The sequence below is a fragment of the Pollachius pollachius genome (assembly GCF_949987615.1).
Source record: "Pollachius pollachius genome assembly, chromosome: 15".
Taxonomy (NCBI): Eukaryota; Metazoa; Chordata; class Actinopteri; order Gadiformes; family Gadidae; genus Pollachius; species Pollachius pollachius.
Window position 1 is genome coordinate 15,815,571 of NC_136948.1, and position 18,546 is coordinate 15,834,116.

The 18,546-nt window shown below is 45.9% G+C and overlaps 2 protein-coding genes across 3 annotated transcripts in view; one reads left to right on the top strand and one right to left on the bottom strand.

Moving 5' to 3' along the window:
* LOC307087056 (palmitoyltransferase ZDHHC14-like) overlaps window positions 1–12,725 on the top strand; it is a 37,759-nt gene extending 25,034 nt beyond the window's left edge. The window contains exons 5-10 of one of the 2 annotated variants that reach the window (XM_079752481.1): window positions 1,601–1,738; window positions 3,144–3,192; window positions 4,377–4,479; window positions 4,780–4,889; window positions 7,176–7,281; window positions 11,435–12,725. In XM_079752481.1, the coding sequence (XP_079608607.1) occupies window positions 1,601–1,738; window positions 3,144–3,192; window positions 4,377–4,479; window positions 4,780–4,889; window positions 7,176–7,281; window positions 11,435–11,923 (995 nt within the window). In that variant the 3' untranslated portion in view covers window positions 11,924–12,725. The remainder of the gene's footprint in view (window positions 1–1,600; window positions 1,739–3,143; window positions 3,193–4,376; window positions 4,480–4,779; window positions 4,890–7,175; window positions 7,282–11,434) is intronic. The other variant, XM_079752482.1, reaches the window with a different exon arrangement.
* Window positions 12,726–13,248: 523 nt separating this feature from the next.
* lgals8b (galectin 8b) lies at window positions 13,249–16,975 on the bottom strand. The gene is made up of 8 exons (XM_079752041.1): window positions 16,777–16,975; window positions 16,342–16,430; window positions 15,943–16,153; window positions 15,617–15,736; window positions 15,482–15,508; window positions 15,307–15,395; window positions 14,920–15,085; window positions 13,249–14,285 (listed from the first exon to the last, which is right to left on the bottom strand). Exons 1-8 carry the CDS (start codon window positions 16,813–16,815, stop codon window positions 14,136–14,138), a joined length of 891 nt encoding a protein of 296 aa, XP_079608167.1. The 5' UTR covers window positions 16,816–16,975; the 3' UTR covers window positions 13,249–14,135.
* Window positions 16,976–18,546: the final 1,571 nt, after the last annotated feature.

Sequence of the window (18,546 nt, forward strand, 5' to 3'; positions counted from 1 at the left end):
TTATGTCATAGCCCCAGGGTACGTAAACGCATTTAGTACATATTGCCTGGCATTGATAGGTATCATGGTTTAAAAAAAACAAAAATAAAAAACATTGCGCTTCGGCCTGCAGTGCAACCAGACATCTTTCATTAAAGTGTGATGACGTAAGTCGTGGGCCTATTTTGACAGCCTCATCTCTCTATTCCTAATACTGTCCACACCAGGGGGGTGACAAGCTCATTAATAACTTACCAGCCAGTCTGGAATCTTGGATACGATAGACTTATAATGATGGGCCCCATGCCAAATTAATGGTGGCATCCCTTTATCCTGCCTCACGGTGCATATATATCCCAAAAAGCTCTGGAGTGGTGCACTCCCACAGAGTTGAACTGATTGGAAGCTTAGCGAGCACATCTTTTTTCACACGCTTCCTACTTGGCAGAGCCCAGTGCCAAAGCACCGATGGACATTTGAACAATGCGGGCACAAAAAACATGTTTGGTGTGTGGTTAATTGATCTCTTCACTGTGATTGCAGACGAATCAGATACCATGTTGTTGCGCACAGCTCTTGATAGAACCAGCATCTTCCGCCATTAACGAAGAGAGAGGCCATTCACTTACGCGCAGCATATAACAACACGGCATTTAAAAGTATTTGCATGCCGTGCACAGAGAGACAGCCATTGGGTCAATGGGTTTTTAGTCAGTATAATGATAGATCTATCATATGAGCTGCCCTCCATGTATTATAATGTAGCTATGTCATTCTTAAAGTATTCTGCCCCTTTCTACTTCTATCCAATAATAAATAGTTGATTTTGTAGTATCAACGTCTCTAGAGGTTACTTATATTAGATGAATGTCTAAATATCCTCAGATTGTGTTGGCACATAGATGTTCCAAATTTAACATTCCCAGAAACGTTATCTCTATGAAAGGCAAACTTTAAAAACATATTTGATGTAACCCGTCCCAGGCCCACCTAGGTTTATTTTCAATCCAGTCAAGATTCCTCAGAGGGGCCTTGATTAAGTTCTCCCGAAGTTATTGGCTAGGCTGTTGTTGACCCAGCCCAATGCATCTTCCAACGTGGGGACTGTAGTGCTCAATAATAAAAAAGGCTTGAAGCCGCTCAAACCCAGCTGGGGAAGTCTGTCTTGTAGCAGTTTGCCATTAGCAGTCAGGGAGCACTGTGTTGACATCTGTTCAGATTGCTAGGCGGCAGTTTGAGCAGAATTTAGTGTTTTTTTGTGTGTTTGTCTGTGCATGTTGGTGGTGTTTGAGTTTGCTGCTCATTGAATGTGCATGCACTTGTAAGACAGATTAACAATTAAGGCAGTGCAATGCGTGTGTGTGTGTGTGTGTGTGTGTGTGTGTGCGCCTCCATGTGTGAGATGCCTACGTCTGGCTTGCTGTAAAATGATCCCAGGTGTTTCCCACACCCTAGGTAAAGGGAGTACAATGTTATTGATTTTTTTTTGTACTTTGCTCCTTACCTCATCGGAAGACTGGAACAAAGAGCTGCACTGCTCTCTATTGAAATGCCGTTAATGTTATTCTCTCTCTCTGTCTGTCTCTCCCCCTCCCTCTGTACTCCTCTCCCTCCCTCGCAGAGCGCTTTGACCATCACTGTCCTTGGGTGGGGAACTGCGTGGGAAGAAGGAACTACCGTTTCTTCTACATGTTCATCCTCTCCCTCTCCTTCCTCACCATCTTCATATTCGCCTTCGTCATCACACACGTCATCATACGTAAGTTGGCTGAGGGAAAGCCGGTTGGTGGATACAAACACACCATACACAGGCCCCGATCCACAAAGAAAACATAAAATGCTCTGGCAATCAGTCATCTCCTCTGTCTCCGTCTCTCTAAATGTCACCTTCTTTGTCTCTCGATTTAAATGGGTACGGGCGCACACAAACACAGCCGTTGTAAGTGGATGCATTGAGGAACAGGAGCTTGTCGACATTATGTATGTTGGCAGCTGTCTCAGCGGCGGTATGTTTTATAATGTGTGTTTTGTTCACTCGCGGGCTGCATGTGTGATTTGTCACCGTGGCAGAATGACACTTCCATACTACATATGGGACAGTATGGAAGCCACTTTATTTTTTTTACGTTGCCACCGTATTTTGAAATGGTGATCAATGCCAGTCATTTTCGACTGGCATTTTCGATTTTCGAAAATGACCAGCGTTCTATACATTATCCTGCTTATTACACGGCTACTTGCCTGAACGAAAGAATAACTTCACACAGTGTGTCTTTTCACCATTTATTCGTTACCATTCGTAGTGTTGATCAGCAGAGAAAAAATTCGCCCAAGACACGAATCAGTGGCAAAAAATCCACTTTTCTTGACATCGGTCCATTATGCTTTGCACGATCAATTATGCAGAGATTATTGACCGCCAAACGTTGGGAATGCCCATTCAAGTGAATGGAGAGAGATTTTAGCAAAAATAAACCATTGTATCACCCTAAATGGGTTTATTTTGCGATATTTACCAGCTCACTGCATATTACCTGACTACTTACTAAAGAAATCTGTATTTTGACAAAATATATATACAGTGAATATACATTTTTGCATTGTAGTGATATTAAAAATGAATTTATTGTTACTGCTAATTAAAAATGGTCTGTTAGATTCGACAGATGGCAACCGCCTCCATAGCAACGGCCTGTTATTCACAGCAGAGGTCTGCTTTACTGAAACAACAGACTGCTGATTTCCATTTTTTCAAATCTGAATCGTATTCATCAAAGCCGGATAATGATGATGTATACTAACGGTGTAGATGATTCGTGATACAGAGGTCATGGGGGGCAAATTCTGCTCAGACAGATTGTATTCTAGCTGTCTGTGTCTCTATGTCTCTCCATTCCACACAATCAGAGATGGCAGTTAAATTAAACCAGCAATGCCTAGCTATGAGCACGTCTGTCCACCTAATGAAAGCCTCACCGACAGCTCCTACAAAGGACCGAGCGACACACCCCCGAAAGTGACTAGATCGAGCATTACTAGACACCATCATCTGAAACGGGGCCTGTGTATTTTGAGCCCCATTGCTCCTCTGGGTGCACTTTGTGGTTTCGGTCTGGAAGGCAAGTTGAACTCTAATCTGAAACTCCCATCCCTTCTGTCTGCAGGGTCTCATCGGACTGGGTTCCTCAACGCACTCAAAGAAAGTCCTGCCAGATATCCTTTCCATATATTCTCTGCTCTGCTTTGTGCTTTGCTTGGCCGTATCTCTGAGACGATGTGGGTCTGTGCGTCCGGCCTGCTTTGTCTCATGCCTTCATCGACTCCCATCGAGCTCTCTGCTCTACTCGCGTGTCAGGGTTTAGTCAAGGGCACCGTCTCTGCGGTTTGACACAGACGGGTGTTGACAGACCTAACTCGCCGTCTGTGGCCAATGGGTCACCTTGCGCTGAACCTTGCTCTGAACCGTTCCCCAGTGCTGCAGGTTTTAAATTATTTCTGACAACTCGGCCGGTTTGTCTCTCTTTCACCTCCTTTCCAACCCTACGCTCTCAAGACACGCGAGACACGAAGCAACACGTGTGACACATAAACTGCATTTTCCTGACTGCAAGGAAATCGTTGAAACTCAAGACAGAGATGACATGCTGTTCGATGCATTTATATTGTTGACATTTCACGCCCAGCCACCCCCGTCACGTCGTCGAACGTTGAGACACCAGCTCTGAAGGCGGGCAAACTGTCCCCGCATCAACACGACTCTCTCCGCTGAATAAATGGAGAGATAGATGGGAGATGAGCCTGCATGCAGTGTGCCGTGTCTGTCACCTTCTCACCGAGTGCTCGGCTCTCATGAATCGGGTGGAGAGCCTAGAAACCCCCCTTGCACCCCCCCCCCCCCCCTCACTGTGTGGATCCATTGTTCTTTAAAAGTCCAAGGAATTTCTCTTGCTTTTCATCGGATTCTTTCTCTCCGACTGTCTCCGTCCCGCGAAGTATGACACAAGCGCTGCCATGGTGTGAAGCAAATAAAAATGAAATGCCCTGCCAGTCGTTGAACCGGTTGAGTCATCCACCAGAGTGGTGAAATAGAGAGAGCTTGAGACTAGCAGAAAGATCTAGATGTTGCAGTAAGATAAATGGAGTCGGATGCCGAATTATTGCAATGTCAGCATCCAGCGTTTCTTGGCTTCAGCCGCTGTGGTCAGTCATTGACGCTGCACTGGCAGCGAACCGGTAGCTAGTTGGACCGGTCGATAACGGCATACATTCTCAGGCAATGGGTGACCACACAAGCGGACAAGAGTGCTATAACCCTGAAAGAAAACCGTGTGTGTGTGTGTGAGACACACACACACACACACACACACACACCCGTTGTCCTTAACTCCTGGTGCCACTGTGCTGGAGGTGGTGGTGTGTTTCTTCTCCGTCTGGTCCATAGTGGGCCTCTCAGGCTTTCACACCTATCTGATCAGCTCCAACCAGACCACAAACGAAGACGTGAGTATTGACCTTGAACACACACACACACACACACACACACACACACACACACACACACACACACACACACACACACACACACACACACACACACACACACACACATACACACACACACACACACACCAGGCATAATGAAATGAACATAAGGAAGTGTGAACAGCAGCCCCATTTTATATAATTGGTTCTATTTTATATTTTACACTATTCCTTACACAGATGCTACTAATTTCTGAGATATTCACTACCGGAATATTATGTGATGTTTAATGACGTTTGTTAATGTGTGTCTGGCAGATAAAAGGCTCTTGGTCTTCTAAAAGAGGAAAGGACAACTATAACCCTTACAGCCATGGCAATATATTCAGCAACTGCTGCGTAGCGCTCTGTGGACCCCTGCCACCCAGGTAGGGGATGTGTTGGGGTGACCGACTGGGTTCGACCATGACCCATCTGAGGCAATAGAAGTCCGCTGTGAGCCCATATAATTTCTGTCATACTCTTGCGATGAAATCTCGTAATGTTTTCGTTTTTATTTTAGACTTGGTTTTTTAAACCCAATTGTAACACCGTGGCTTGGTCACTCAAGCGCAAATAAAAGTGTTGTCCGAGACTCCTTTCGATGCGGCCAGCCCATCTTAAAATAATGCCGCCCACGGCCGCCGATTTCTTCACATAGCGACCGAGATGTGTCAGGCGCCAAATGGATTTCAAGCCTATTTCCGCCACATCCAAGATCAAAGTTTTATTTTCGGTTTCTATTTTTCGAATCCTATGATTTCACGGTCGTGTTTTGTTAGCCATGTAATATCAGAGACAGAACACACTGCAGACGTCAGGGCGCTCTCCGCGTATCCATGTGACTCACACGCTCGCACGTCATATCGGTCCAACGCTGGGACGTAACCAGCTGGGAGATGTGCATGTCCTGTGCTACCAGCAGATAGCCACTATCACTAGGTTATCTTTGACTAGCTCGCCTTGGCCACGCGGCGTCTTGTCAAGACGTCCTGTAATCTAAAACCACGAAAAGGGGAGCGGTGCAACAACATGACCACTAAGATGGAAATTACACACACACACTGCCCTGTCAGTGTTTTTGGTGTAGGGATTAACGACATTGCTCATAGGTAATGACGCTTTTAACTACGTTTTACGAGCCACAAGGCACACTTGATGACTGGTTGTCATTAAAAAACAAAAGGGACAGGTAGCACCTGCCGTGGTTGCTGAGTGTAGACTCGTGGCGCTGGCCAGTCTGGCTGATCATAAGGAAGTGCACATATTGGCAGCAGTGTTGGAAGCTAGGTGCCTAAATATAGGCAGCAGATTGGCTGCAGCGCAGGCAACTAGTCGTTATGGAAACCCATTCCTCCTCCCTCTTTGGTTAGTAGTATTGTAAAAACCAGAGGCAGGGACGACCATTTGCCTAGGACTCAATTGCGATGAAGCCTGTACGATCGGTAACAATAAGCGCGTTGTGATTCCTGGATAGTCTCAGCATTCTGGTCGCTCACTCCCGCCTGACTTGAGCTCGGTCCTCACGGAGCAAACTGTCAACAACCACCATGTTCCTGATTACCCTGCTCACGCTGGTGCCTCTCTGCTTGGTCTGTGCACGTGCCTGTGGTGTGTGGGTGTGTGGTGGCGGCTACTTGTTATCTAGGTGATGAATGACTACTATCAGAAATGGTTAGCTGTGTTACGCACACACACTCACACATGCATTCAAATGCATGCACGTAGGTTTTCAGGCACACAAACACGTACGCACATTAAACCTGGCAGGTTGTTACCTAACCAGCTGTATCAGAGTCCTGCAACATAAATGATTGGACAGAGATAATTATTTACCCCAATGCTCGGCCAAATGACCTCAGTGATTGAGTAGCTGAGGTGCGTGCATGCGTGCGTGCACGAGAGAGAAAAGATTAATGTTTGTATGATTTATGTTATGTACGTGCAATGACTAGGGATTTATTTAGCCTTACTCACACGCATTGTATAGAAATGCGCAGATACTCGCACAAGCGAGTAAATGTTTTTTATTCAAAGAAGAAACTTTTAAACTCTCTTATCGAGTTTAAAAGAAGTCCCACACAATCTCATGGCTTCAAAACAAAAGCTTTAAGCGCAGTCCTTTGTTCTTTTAGTGAAAACACACCGTCCAGTTAGTTTAATACTGTCTCATGGCAGAATCAACAGACCGTTGGGCACATCAGTGGCAGCCATCTTTGTTGTTGTTGAACATGCCTCTACGGCTCTCCTCTGCACCGTCATTGTATTCATCACGCCTCAGATTAGATCAACGGTTGTGATTGGTCGGTCTATCTCCTACCGGGCAGAAATCTTTTTGTATGGGAGGGGACACAGACCTTAACGGCAGAGCAAGTAAAACATGAGCTGGCCAGATCCGTCTGGTTCCCAGGCTAGCGTTCCACCCCTCTGGAGGTCGTTTTAACAACAATGTCTGCGTCTCTTTTACAATCGCTCCCGCCTGTTCCACATAGAATACATTTTTTGCATCATAAACCTAGAATCGTTTTCAATCAGCAATTTAATTCCAAACACTACGCCCTAATTGAGGCACTGAATGATCTGACTTCCATTTTTTATTAAGTGACCCTCTGGTTGGCAGGCCCATGTTTTTTCTGACACACCCTCACACTATTTTCTTTTTGTCTTCCATCTAGTCTCATTGATAGGCGAGGCTTCTTCCAATCAGACACACCACAGCTGGCGCCGCCAACCAATGGCATTGCAATGTACGGAGCCACCCAATCCCAGCAGAGCCATATGGTAAGACCGTGTATACTTTTATTATTAGGAACCTATTGGGTTTTCTACTTGGATGAACAAGCTAGTTGAGTTTTGGAGTTAGCCGGCAGCATATTCCTTGTAGTATTCAACAAACCAGCTCTCAAGACCATGTTGACTCTAGACATGATGATTTTGAACAATAACACAGCATACTTTTTTTTAGGAATACAAGGAGATGCTTCACATATTATTTATCGTTAAACATAACAATTTTCATCCTGTATATTAAGCGCAACAAGAGGCAGTGGCAGTCCTGTCATTCTAGACACCTCTAGACGCCTAGGGCCCTTGTTTCCAGTACCGCTTCCCTTCGACATCAGTCTCCGCTAGCTGGCTGCAGGGTAAACCCAGAATACAGTAGGAACTCTCAGTGCTCCAAGTCCCTAGTGAGCACCGCAGGCGAGGAGGACAGACAGAGGGCCCTCTCTCCGACCGCCAGCCTGTACCACGGAGTGCTCTGCCAGCTGTTGGCTCCTTCTTTCATGTGCAAACAACAGCTCCCCTGTCGGCCACTCAAGTAGGCCAGAGCAGATCAACTTGATGGCAGACTGGGGGATCAGTGTTAGGGTTATCACCTTTATTAGCCTGGCTTATTTGTCATTGAGTTGAGGGTTGTCCCAGTGGTCAGCATGGGGGCTTTATGGGGCTTTTTTACTCTTACTCACACTTTTCGGTCTCATCTTTGGGGTTGCCTCTTAAGTAAACACAGTGACAATTCGAGGGAACAGTAGCGCACACACACACACACACACACACACACCCAGCTTGCTCATGCATTTAAATCGGGTTTATTAAATCCAGTTGGTGTTTTTGTCTTTCCTAGATTCTCAAAATCAAGTTTCTGAGGCTGTTAAATTGTGATTTAATGATGTTGCTTTCAGCCTCATGTGCAATGCTCAACGTTATTATTATTCAATCAGTCATCGGCAGGGAGCAAGAGCCGTGTGTGTGCGTGCCGTTGTTCTTCTGCGTGTGCTCTCATGTGCTGGAGGGGTTGCTGGTATTTATTATTTTTTTCCTCATCCATAGTTTATATACTACACAAACATTTCCTTGTTTTCACCAAAACAAGATAAGAAAAGGGCTAGGGGAGATCAGATTGACTGCTTGCAATGGCAGGCCACGTCCTGAGGAGGTGTTCCCCCCCACACACGCCGCCTGCTGCTCCACCACATCACCATTTCAGTCATAGTAATACTTTGGCATTGAACAGCTAGATCCAGCGTGTCACCAAAGACCCTTTTCAAATCAAACGGCATCCAAACACACCAGTGTGGATCCAAACAGGCGTCCACGGGCGTCGCAAATGAGTTATTTTATTACCTCTTATTGTACAAGTAGTCAACAGTCAACGAGCAGATAGCAGAAGATAAAGTAAATAAAGATAAGTAAAAAAAATGGAATATGTACAAATAGATGGCAGCATCAATATATCACAATCATACATAATTATAATAATAATAAAACAAATTAGTAAGTAATATTAAGTAGAGAAACTAAAACAGTGGTAATAAGTATGAGGTGTAGTAAAGTGTAAAGTGGTCGTGGTACCAGCCACAGTTGGTTCTATAGTGATTCGATAGCACGTTGGTCCTGAAGTCTGGCTCCGTCTGATGTCAGTGAGTTGTCTGTAAGATGAGTCCTCTGTCGACAGGTCCTAAACCTCTGCGAAGTGTCTCCCCAGGTCCCACAATTAGCACAAGTTGAAATACCGGCCATCTGTTCAGCAGAGTCGCTCGCCGTGATTAGTAAGCAGGGCCAGGCGCCGTGATTAATGGCCGTTGTTGCGCCTTTTTGAATTGTTCCTTGTACTCGTTACACTCTTAATTGGTAACACATGGGCTAATGCAGTGGGCTGACTAAACATAACCAGTGTGTTTTTTAAATCACAAACACCCCCAGTTTAGTCGCAGCACAACATGTTTTCTGCTGTAAGGATGAATTCTGAGTTTTATTCTGTTTTCTAAGAAGGGGGCCCTGAATTACTGGTTTGCATTTTCGGGGCACCTCGGCGTATTATGCGTTCCCTGAAAGGGGCAGTTATCGAGGAACATTCACTTGCAGTCGCCATGGTAACAGCACATGCATGTCCTCTCTTGAGAGGATGTCAAACTGTGCCCTTTTATAACATTAAGAGTGCATTAATGTGCCCGCTAACAAAGGGAGCAGCGCTAACCGCCCCGAGTTGAACCCGGGCAACTCCATTGACAGAAACCCAGGAAAAAAGGAATCGAAGCGCTGTCTTTGTTATTTTAAGCTATGGAAATCCTCCACTGGGATAGCTCTTCCTCCCTTCCTTATTTCTTTACTTCCTTTCTGTCTCTTCCTTTGCGTCTCTTCCGTTGCTGTGTTTAGCGTGAGCTGATGCTGTCCCTGCTCAGATCAGACAGGCAGGGTGAAATAGAGGTGAGGACTGCTATTCGGTGCAGTCGCTTCCACCACACTCCACCGACGTGTGGAGGGTGATGTGGGGGGGGGGGTTGGCTCTCACCACCTCAGTGTCAGTCAGCTCACCCAATGCCCACCTCGGTCAGTTGTCCCCAAAGCCAACAACAGTCGATGTCTATTCCTTCCATAATTACATATTGACAGAAGTATTACATTGACAGATGAATGGGACAAGGTAGGGCTGGGCCTTTCTCTACTGGAGTAAATCCAGTCCCCGGTTTTGTTGGTCCGGGAAATGTGGAGGTGCATAAAGGAGCACATGATGATTTGATCATCTCTCTCTGTCTTATCAACACTTATCAACACACAATGCAGCCTGGATAAACATGCTTATGTAATTAACTTGGTTGTAGTGTCACTGTTGCAGTGCATTTTGTATCGGACGTGATACAAAAATCTTTTTGCGTTTAAGGAGGTATAGTTGACCACGCTGTAGCGTACTGGGTTGTATATTGGCCAGTGACTAGCAGCACATTGTGGATTGACTATTGTAGTGGAAAACATTCAGACTAGAATTTGGAATAGTGTTGCCTCGTAATTGACACAGTCTATGTATATTGATTTCAGTACTAATCGTATTGTGTATGTGCACACACAACCACGCACACACATATGCACTCTCTAGTGTCAACAATTGAGCAATGCCCCAAGCTCTCAAACACTAGCTGGTCTAACCCGATAGAGTTGACAGGTGGCTCTCCTTACTTTTATTTTGAATAGTTCATTAGAGGACTTTGCTGTGGGAGTAGGTGCTGAGTCAGCCGCAGAACTACTGTTCAGACAACAGGAGTCTTGGGAATGGGCTTTGTTCTGTAGTCGGGTCACTTAGTTCAGACACTGTTTCTTCAAGAGATCTTTTGTCTGCCGTGCCTACATCGGTGATCAGTAGGCAGTAGCCAGCCTGTCCTATGAAGAAGGCAGGCAATTGGACATAGCAGTACAAATACCAGGGAGATACATGTACCCAAATACCAGGGGGGTGTACTTAGGCAGTTTGTTTTAATTAAGCAAGCTGTTCAAATTTGCTTAGCTACAGAAATGGAAAACCCAAAATAATCTCGTTTTCACCGGTCAATTCATGACCGGCATCTGATATGCCGGTCATATATCAGTGTATTAGGTAAGAACAATTTGATCAGGCGTTGTTTTACTCTGCTACCTAAACCGTGTGACCTCCTCTAGTGTCGATGAGACCCGGCCTGCTCCGGTCGGGGCTGAGGTGAAAAGCTAATAGTGCTGAGCTAACATCCCTCCAGCTAACACATAGTATTGATGGCTTCCTTTGTTGTAGCCTTGTTTCTGCCCTCCATTTTGGACACAGTCCATTTCAAAGTCCAGCCAATAGAGATCATTAGGCTGGGATTCAGTCACTTAATGGCTGTGTTTTTATCTTGTGGACTCCAACATTGTTTTAAGAGGGGATAACAGGGTGTGGGTGTCTTTGTGTTTGTGTGAGGGTTTGGGTGGGGTGTCTTTTAACATGTGGCTCCAAGAACTTAACCCAGTTACTAATGCTCCTTTTTCCTTTCCCCTCTCCCCACCTCATGCCTGCCTTCCTCATTTGCGTTGCACCCCTCTGCTCTGTCAACTCATTTGTCCGTCTCCTTCCATCCCTCTTGCCTCATCCCATCACTGTGCTTCCCGTTTAAACCACTCAAACCACTCCCAACCCCTCCTGCCGCAGTGTGACCAAGACCAGTGCATTCAGAGCACCAAATTCGTTTTGCAGGCGGCGGCCAGCCCCCTCCTCCAGCAGAGCGCGGAGCCGGTCGTCCCGGCCCCCTGCCCCGACGACGGGGGCTCCCTGCCCGGCCGCACCTCCCTCCCCCCGGGGGAGGCCTGCAGCTCGCTGCCCCTGGTGGGGCAGCCCACGCCGCCCACCTCCAACCCCAACCTCAGCTGCCACGAGCCCGCCGACATGCTGCCCGTCCACGGCCACGGACACCCGCTCCAGCAGCAGGACCCAGGGCCCCACCCCCACCCCCACCCCCACCACCACCACCACCACCACTTCCTCACCCCGGAGGAGGTGCCCTCGCCCCCGGGGATCCTGCCCTGCGGCAGCCCCATGGGCCATACCCACGGCGTGCCGGCAAGCTTCTACCACCCCGCCAGTCAGGACTCCCTACACGAGGACTCTGTCCGGGGGCTGGTTAAACTCAGCTCTGTGTGAGCACAGTGCGCCCCCAACCAAACATCCGTCCGTGTCCCCCCATAAGCGCTGCTGCTCTTTCACTTCCTTCCTGCCCCCCCTCCTTCCCCGACAGACTCTGTGTCAGATTCGGAGCGGCCTTTTCCCCCCCCCAGCCCGACCTCTCGGGGCTTAAGGGGAACCTGAACTCTCAAAAGACGGGTTTTAATTCAGCTGCCAGGAACCAAACTGAATTAAGATGAAACCAAGCCAAAACGGTTCTGAGCGGCGAGCGCCCCCAGCCGGGGTGAGCTTTTCCTGTACTGGACTAATTGCCATTTTTTGACGATGCCAACAGACAGGACACTCTGTTGTCCGTTATGTACAAGCCCCCCCCCCCCCCGGAGCAGACCGGGGGGGACATGGGCGGGCCTTGCGCCTCATCAAGGTAAAGAAAGAGGAAGTGTCTCTTTGGACAGCACATTGTTTGTTTGGGGTTGCATCAAGCTGCTTTATTCTTCTCATGAATCACGGGTCTGGCCTTTTTTTTGTCAAACAAAAGTTAAGCCTATTTGTCCTTTGCTGGTTGGACAACGTCTATTGCCTTTCTCACTCTTGACATTCTGGTTGGCAGTCAACAGTGCAATCAGAGACAATGATTGAGGTCACCATGTTATGCATATCACTCTGCTTTTCTTTCCCAAGGTTTTTATTTTAATTTTATATATGAATAAATGTATATAAAAACAGATAAAGACAGTATTGTGCCTCACCATTGTTATTTTTTTTGTGTTCAAAGTTATATTTGTTGTGGGTCATAATAAAAATACAACTTTTTATGAGACCAGAGCATGTCCTCATTAGGGTCACCCATCAGTGGTGAGATGCTGTGAGAGTCATGTGACACAATCTGACAAAGCACTGCTTTAAAGTCAGGCCTGTGACCAGGGCCAGCGTTCATTCCACACTAACATAATATATACATGTGTTTTGATGTTTAACACATCTCTATTGGCATTGGGTAGATGGGATACCATTTTTCATGTTTAATAGGTAAGTGATAAACGCTGGCTAAAACAATAATAGTTCACGTTGTCTTGACAGTCTTTGACATTCTGCTACCATCTTGTGGACAAATAAGAAAGATGCACCTTTCAATAATCGATCAATCTAATATAACAGGATTTAGTTTATATCTGCCCCAAAGATCAAAGCTTTTGCAATCACATAAAAAAAGCCTAAGGGATACAGAAATCCAATTAACTTTTAATATATGTGTGTACTTATGATGCATCTGCCTGCTTAATATTCCATTTGATTTGTATGTAAAGACATCAAGACTGTCTGACACATTTATAATATGATGGTTATACATTTATTTGAAATAAAACAATTTCATAGTGCATACATTAGTTAAATAATACCTCCAATTAGACAAAATAATAGGTAATGCAATATAAAAGTGGGCAGAGACCGGACCACATTGATTCATCAGAAGGATAAAAAAAAAAAAGTAGCAGGCTGACTTTAAAAACTAAAGAACGCATAATATGTTGCACAATCTTGTTTGTATTTAACTGAGGTGGAATGGTTCAAGCAGTCCTGCACTGTGCTTCAGGCCATCACCACCATGTGGGAATAACCAGTTTCATGTTGAACATTGGAGTGTTTTTTGTTTCTTCACATACATTAATGTACGGCAACCTTTGCCCAAGTAACAAGATCTCATTTCAGGAAGCCTTCATTTTATTAGTGGCTCATGTTATTGAGGATGTACATTTTAATGAGGATAGCAAATTGTTACTTGTTATATTACAGTATAAGCACTTTTATAGACAGAAATGAACCTAGGTAAGCGGTTAGCTGTAAACAGTAGTGGGAAATCACATAAGAGCTTGCAGCCGGCCGACCCTAGTTTGCTCATGCACTTAATTTCCTTCAAAAAGAGGCAGGGGACTCGTACATTGGCCTTAAAATTCATGTTTGAACCTAGAGCTCCTCATTATCCGTGGTAAGTAAATGCTGGATTCGCCTGAAATCAGTGAGATGTTGGCACCAAGGGACCCATCTAATCAGCACAAGACCGCTCTGTTTTCTTAGCATCCACTGTCATTGCTGAGACGGTCTTTAGCACCAGCGACCAAAACAAAGGGATACGCTGGACTAGGCTGGCCTGACCTAGCGACCATGCCCTGGGATCCCTCCTAAAGAAGAGCTGCGTTGACCTCGCCCGTCGTCTCGCTTGGGCCCGGGTTCACCACAGCTTGACGTCGCTGAGCTCCAGGTCTCCCATGATCTCCAGCTGGTCGATGCTGCTCAGGTCTTGCACCCGGTGCCGGAACTCCAGCAGGTGGCAGCCGTTGACCGCCAGCTTGAACTGGTGGGGCTGGCAGAGCATCAGGATCTGAGCAGAGAGGGGGCGTGTCAGGACAGAAGGATAAAAGCAGTACGAAATGATTGGCTGGAATGAATAGATTGTGCCCTGTTAAAGCAGACAAATACAAATGATGGGCGATCCAAATGACAAATCCAAATGATTTCATAACAACATTTTCGTTGCAAAAAGTCACATATATCTTAGCAGAAAGTTGAAAGATGTTGCGTTTACTCCACACAAGAGCAGCCATTTCCCCCTGTTGCCATCGGAACGTTATGAAGTGACGTAATTACGCGACGTGAACGTCATCGAAAAGCTGCATTTTCCGCAAGTTCCCGCAATTTTTGCAAGTTCCCGCAATTTCATCGCAAAAAATTGCATAGATATGCCGCATATTTCATCGCATTTTTTAAGAAAACGTGCCGCATAATCAAGGATTTTTGGCCGCAACAATCACAAAAAAACGCCGCATTTTTCCGGAGGGACTGAACTTATTGTATACAGGGAACGGGTTAACCCGGCCATTCTAAATGGTTAGCGCATGTTTCTCTGAATATCTTTATCGTACCGACAGCGATATATTGTTTCTGTTTTCTTCCGAGAAAAAAGTACTCATTGTAAGTCACTTTGGATAAAGAGTCTGCTGAATGTAAATGCCTACCTCAAAGTACTCCCCCGGGGAGAAGGGGAAGAAGGGCAGCTCCCTCTCCTCGTAGCCCCACGCCTCGCCCAGGTACGAGTTCCTGATGAACACGCCCGACTTGATGCGCGGGTTCAGGTGGAGCGCGATGTTCTCTGTCCTGCTGTTGCGAAGATTCACCGTGAAACTGGGGCAGAAGTAGGGCAAATAAATCAGACCCATGGCACATTGGCTGATGTCAGTTGCCAGGTTGTCCATTTGGCTGTTTGTAGAAGTCGAAGTATATCATGGCTGAGACTACAGTACAAGTCTACCTCAGAAGAAAAGGTACATACCTTCTTGTCAATAACTTAAATAAAACTTCTATGTACCACGAAGAGATTGACTAATTTGAACCTCTTATCTTACCTGTGAGGGTACATGCTAACTTGTCCCTTGATTGTGATGTGCTGCCCTGGTTTCAGCCCCTTGAGTATACTGCCTTTGTAAGGTAGACTCTGAAATACAACAAAATATGTGTTTGTAGAAGGATCAGATATTAAGGGAAAGCTTTTTTAAAATTTAGAAAAAGAAAGCAACTCACCAAGTCACCTGATTCTGAATATATTGCCTTTTAAAAATGGAAAAGCTCTGATTTAGAAACCTTCAAATGTGTGTTTTCATTTTTTTTTATTATATTGTCGCAATAGAGATATATGTCTAGACATGTGGTACTCACTGAGTTTGGTATGTAACCAATCGCATTCACCCTCACTTTCCCAGAAAGGGAAAATGTATCGACCCTGTCCAGAGGAATTCTGTGCTTGTATTCCAGCAAGTGAGTGCCATTCACTGCCACCTAGTGGTGAGAAAGAAGTTTACCACAACATCAAGTATTTTCCATCCCATTATCCCACCTCTCCTCACATCCTGCTTTTATTTTCGTGGCATTTTAATTCCCTACGCCCTAGATACTGCCATCAAAAGACCTCAAAGGCTGAACCTTGAAACCTAAACATTAGCCAACAGCCCCATGCCCCTCTTCCCATGCATGACTCCACTAGCCTTGAAGACGTCTTCGTGCACTAGTATGATGGTCTCAAAGGGCGCTCCCTGTTTGTAGGGGAGCTGCTGTAGCGTCTGTTCCTGGCCCCAGCGCTCCTGCGTGAGGGAGTTGCAGGTGATGCTAGGTGTGCCCTCGAAGCAGGCGTTGAATCGCATGGCGATGTCGGAGCATGGCTTAGTACTGCATCCGCTTGACAGATCGATGTGGAACCTGCCGCCGTGGGACACACAGCATCGTGGACGGATATAGGACAGAGAGGACGAGAGAGAGAGTTTAGATGAGAGTTTAGCCGTGTAAAGTGCACAATTGTAGTATCTAATGAAAGTGAATCTCATTCATTCGCATATCTGTGTCCTGAAGTTTCAATTCATTTTTGTTGATGATGATGACCTATTTACCTGTCAGCGTCTGGCGGGACGGTGCCCTGGACGATGATGATCTCCCCGTTGTGCAGCCCACCAGGTATGGATCCGGTGTACGGGATCACCTGAGGTTAATGGGACAGGGAGGGTCCAAGTGTGAGTGCATGCAAAGGCTCAGCCGAAGCCGTTACAGCCTCCTAATGACAGACACTGATTTAGCAAAGAGTCACAGAAACTTGCTAGCATGCATAAACACGGAAGCCTTGCCTGTTTGAATGTGTGCAGAACATACAGATAAACAGGAAGCAGGTTGCAGTTATGCGCACGGCTAGTCGGCTGTCCTATATTACAGACGACCTGGACAGCGATGTTTGACAGCCCGTCGCAGGGTTATAAAGAATAAATTCATATATATATGCTTTACACGTCAACATATTGTACAGCTCATCATTAAATATGAAAGACCCTTACCGGATTCAGTACAGTGTGTTTAGCATTCGCCACAGACATTATTGGACTACTTGTGCGAGACCACAAGGTGTGGCTATGGTAAAAAAAAAAAAAAAAAAGCAAACAGTAGCTTAGCAAACAGCGATAATAAAAGCTCTAGGTGCTACAGTAGCCTATAATGTAGACACGTTGGAAGATCGTTAGCTCTATTTTGATGTCAGTGGGCATCTTCATCATAATCCCCGAAACCACTACACCGCGCATGCGTCAAGGACACTCATGTGATCAGGATTTCAATTCGTACACGTTTGTTATAGTTTAATAGGCTTTTTTTTTAGAATGTAATTATGATTCAATTTTTCTTTTGACCCAATCGCAAAAAAAATAAATAAAAATGTTTGTCTGTGTGTCTTTTGTATCGGGGCAAAGATTGTGCACTGCACTGTTTGAGCGTTAACATGAACATCTTCCGCACGGCCGCACCGACCCTTGCAGTAGACCTTCCTCCGACCAGCCACATGGACCGCCGCCGATACCTCCTCTTGTCAACCCGACCCTGGATGGAGGCTGTGGATAGGTGATTGCCGCCTCATCCTTTCTCAAGAATATGTTAATTATGGGCTTTCAAAACACTTTCGGCGTTTATGTTAGTAGTAGCCTTTGAACGAATTCCAATTGGAATTCCAATTCCAATTCAAAAACATGTGAGCAACTTTTTTACACTAATAATAAAATGATAATAACCATTTCTCTCGTGAGCTTTTCCCAAATACAGTATATCTGTACTTCTTAAAACAAAAGTCTAAATCGATTTTTATCATCAATACCATGCTACACCATGAGCTATGGCTTCATCATGATCTGCGGGCCCCGGTCAGGGATGTTGATCGTCGAGTATGGAGCCAGAGTGGTGTCCATAGCGGGCTCCCTCATCATCATGCTCTCTGTGATTTGCCCCGAACCTGGGAGTGTTCCAACCTCATGCTGGCTCTGGGCTGCAGCAGCATGCTCAGCTGCATCGCTTTCGGACAGATCTGTGACCACATGAGGATGAACCGACTGTCCTTGGCTTCAACCAGGGCTCAGTCCTACTCGCTGGTGCGGTAACCATGTGGCCTTGCCGAAGTTGTACTTTTTCTATCCCAGAAAATACATGCCGGTTGCGTCACCTCAGGAGGTAAAACCATAAGGGGATATAAAATTTGTTTTTAGAAATGCCTCTAATGCCAACACCTTATTCCACGTAAAAAAAATGTTTTTGGTGGAATAAAAACCTATAGCATTACCTCGCTTAGCAAATCTCAATTTAAGGGTTTATATTCTTTGTTGAAATTCACATCTGCCAGTTTGTGAGTCTGAATGTTGTGATTCCGAGGCCTGCTGAACCTGCTCATCCCAGTCCTCGCCCCCTACGGCTCCCACATCGTCTTCGGAGAGCTACTGGGAATCGCTGACGCATGCAACTGCATCCTGCGGCCCGTGCTGACCTTTGACCTGATGGGGCGGATGGCGAATGCCAGTAGCCTGTTGTGCTTCCTCCAAACTGTCAACGCCATCAGCTGCCAGACCGGCCTTTGCCTAGGGGGTGTCCATACAATAAGGACAATGAAAACCGAACTTGCTGTACTATACCAGTAGTTTGGGGAGTGTGTGTATGATGCTTGGTTGAAGCAGCCTCACCAGGCCCGGGTCAGACTGATAAGACTCTGGGGCTGAGTGGGGCTGCACACCTGTTGCACGTTGAGTAATCAGTGCACAGGTTACATGTTGTTGGTTCATGAGATAGATCAA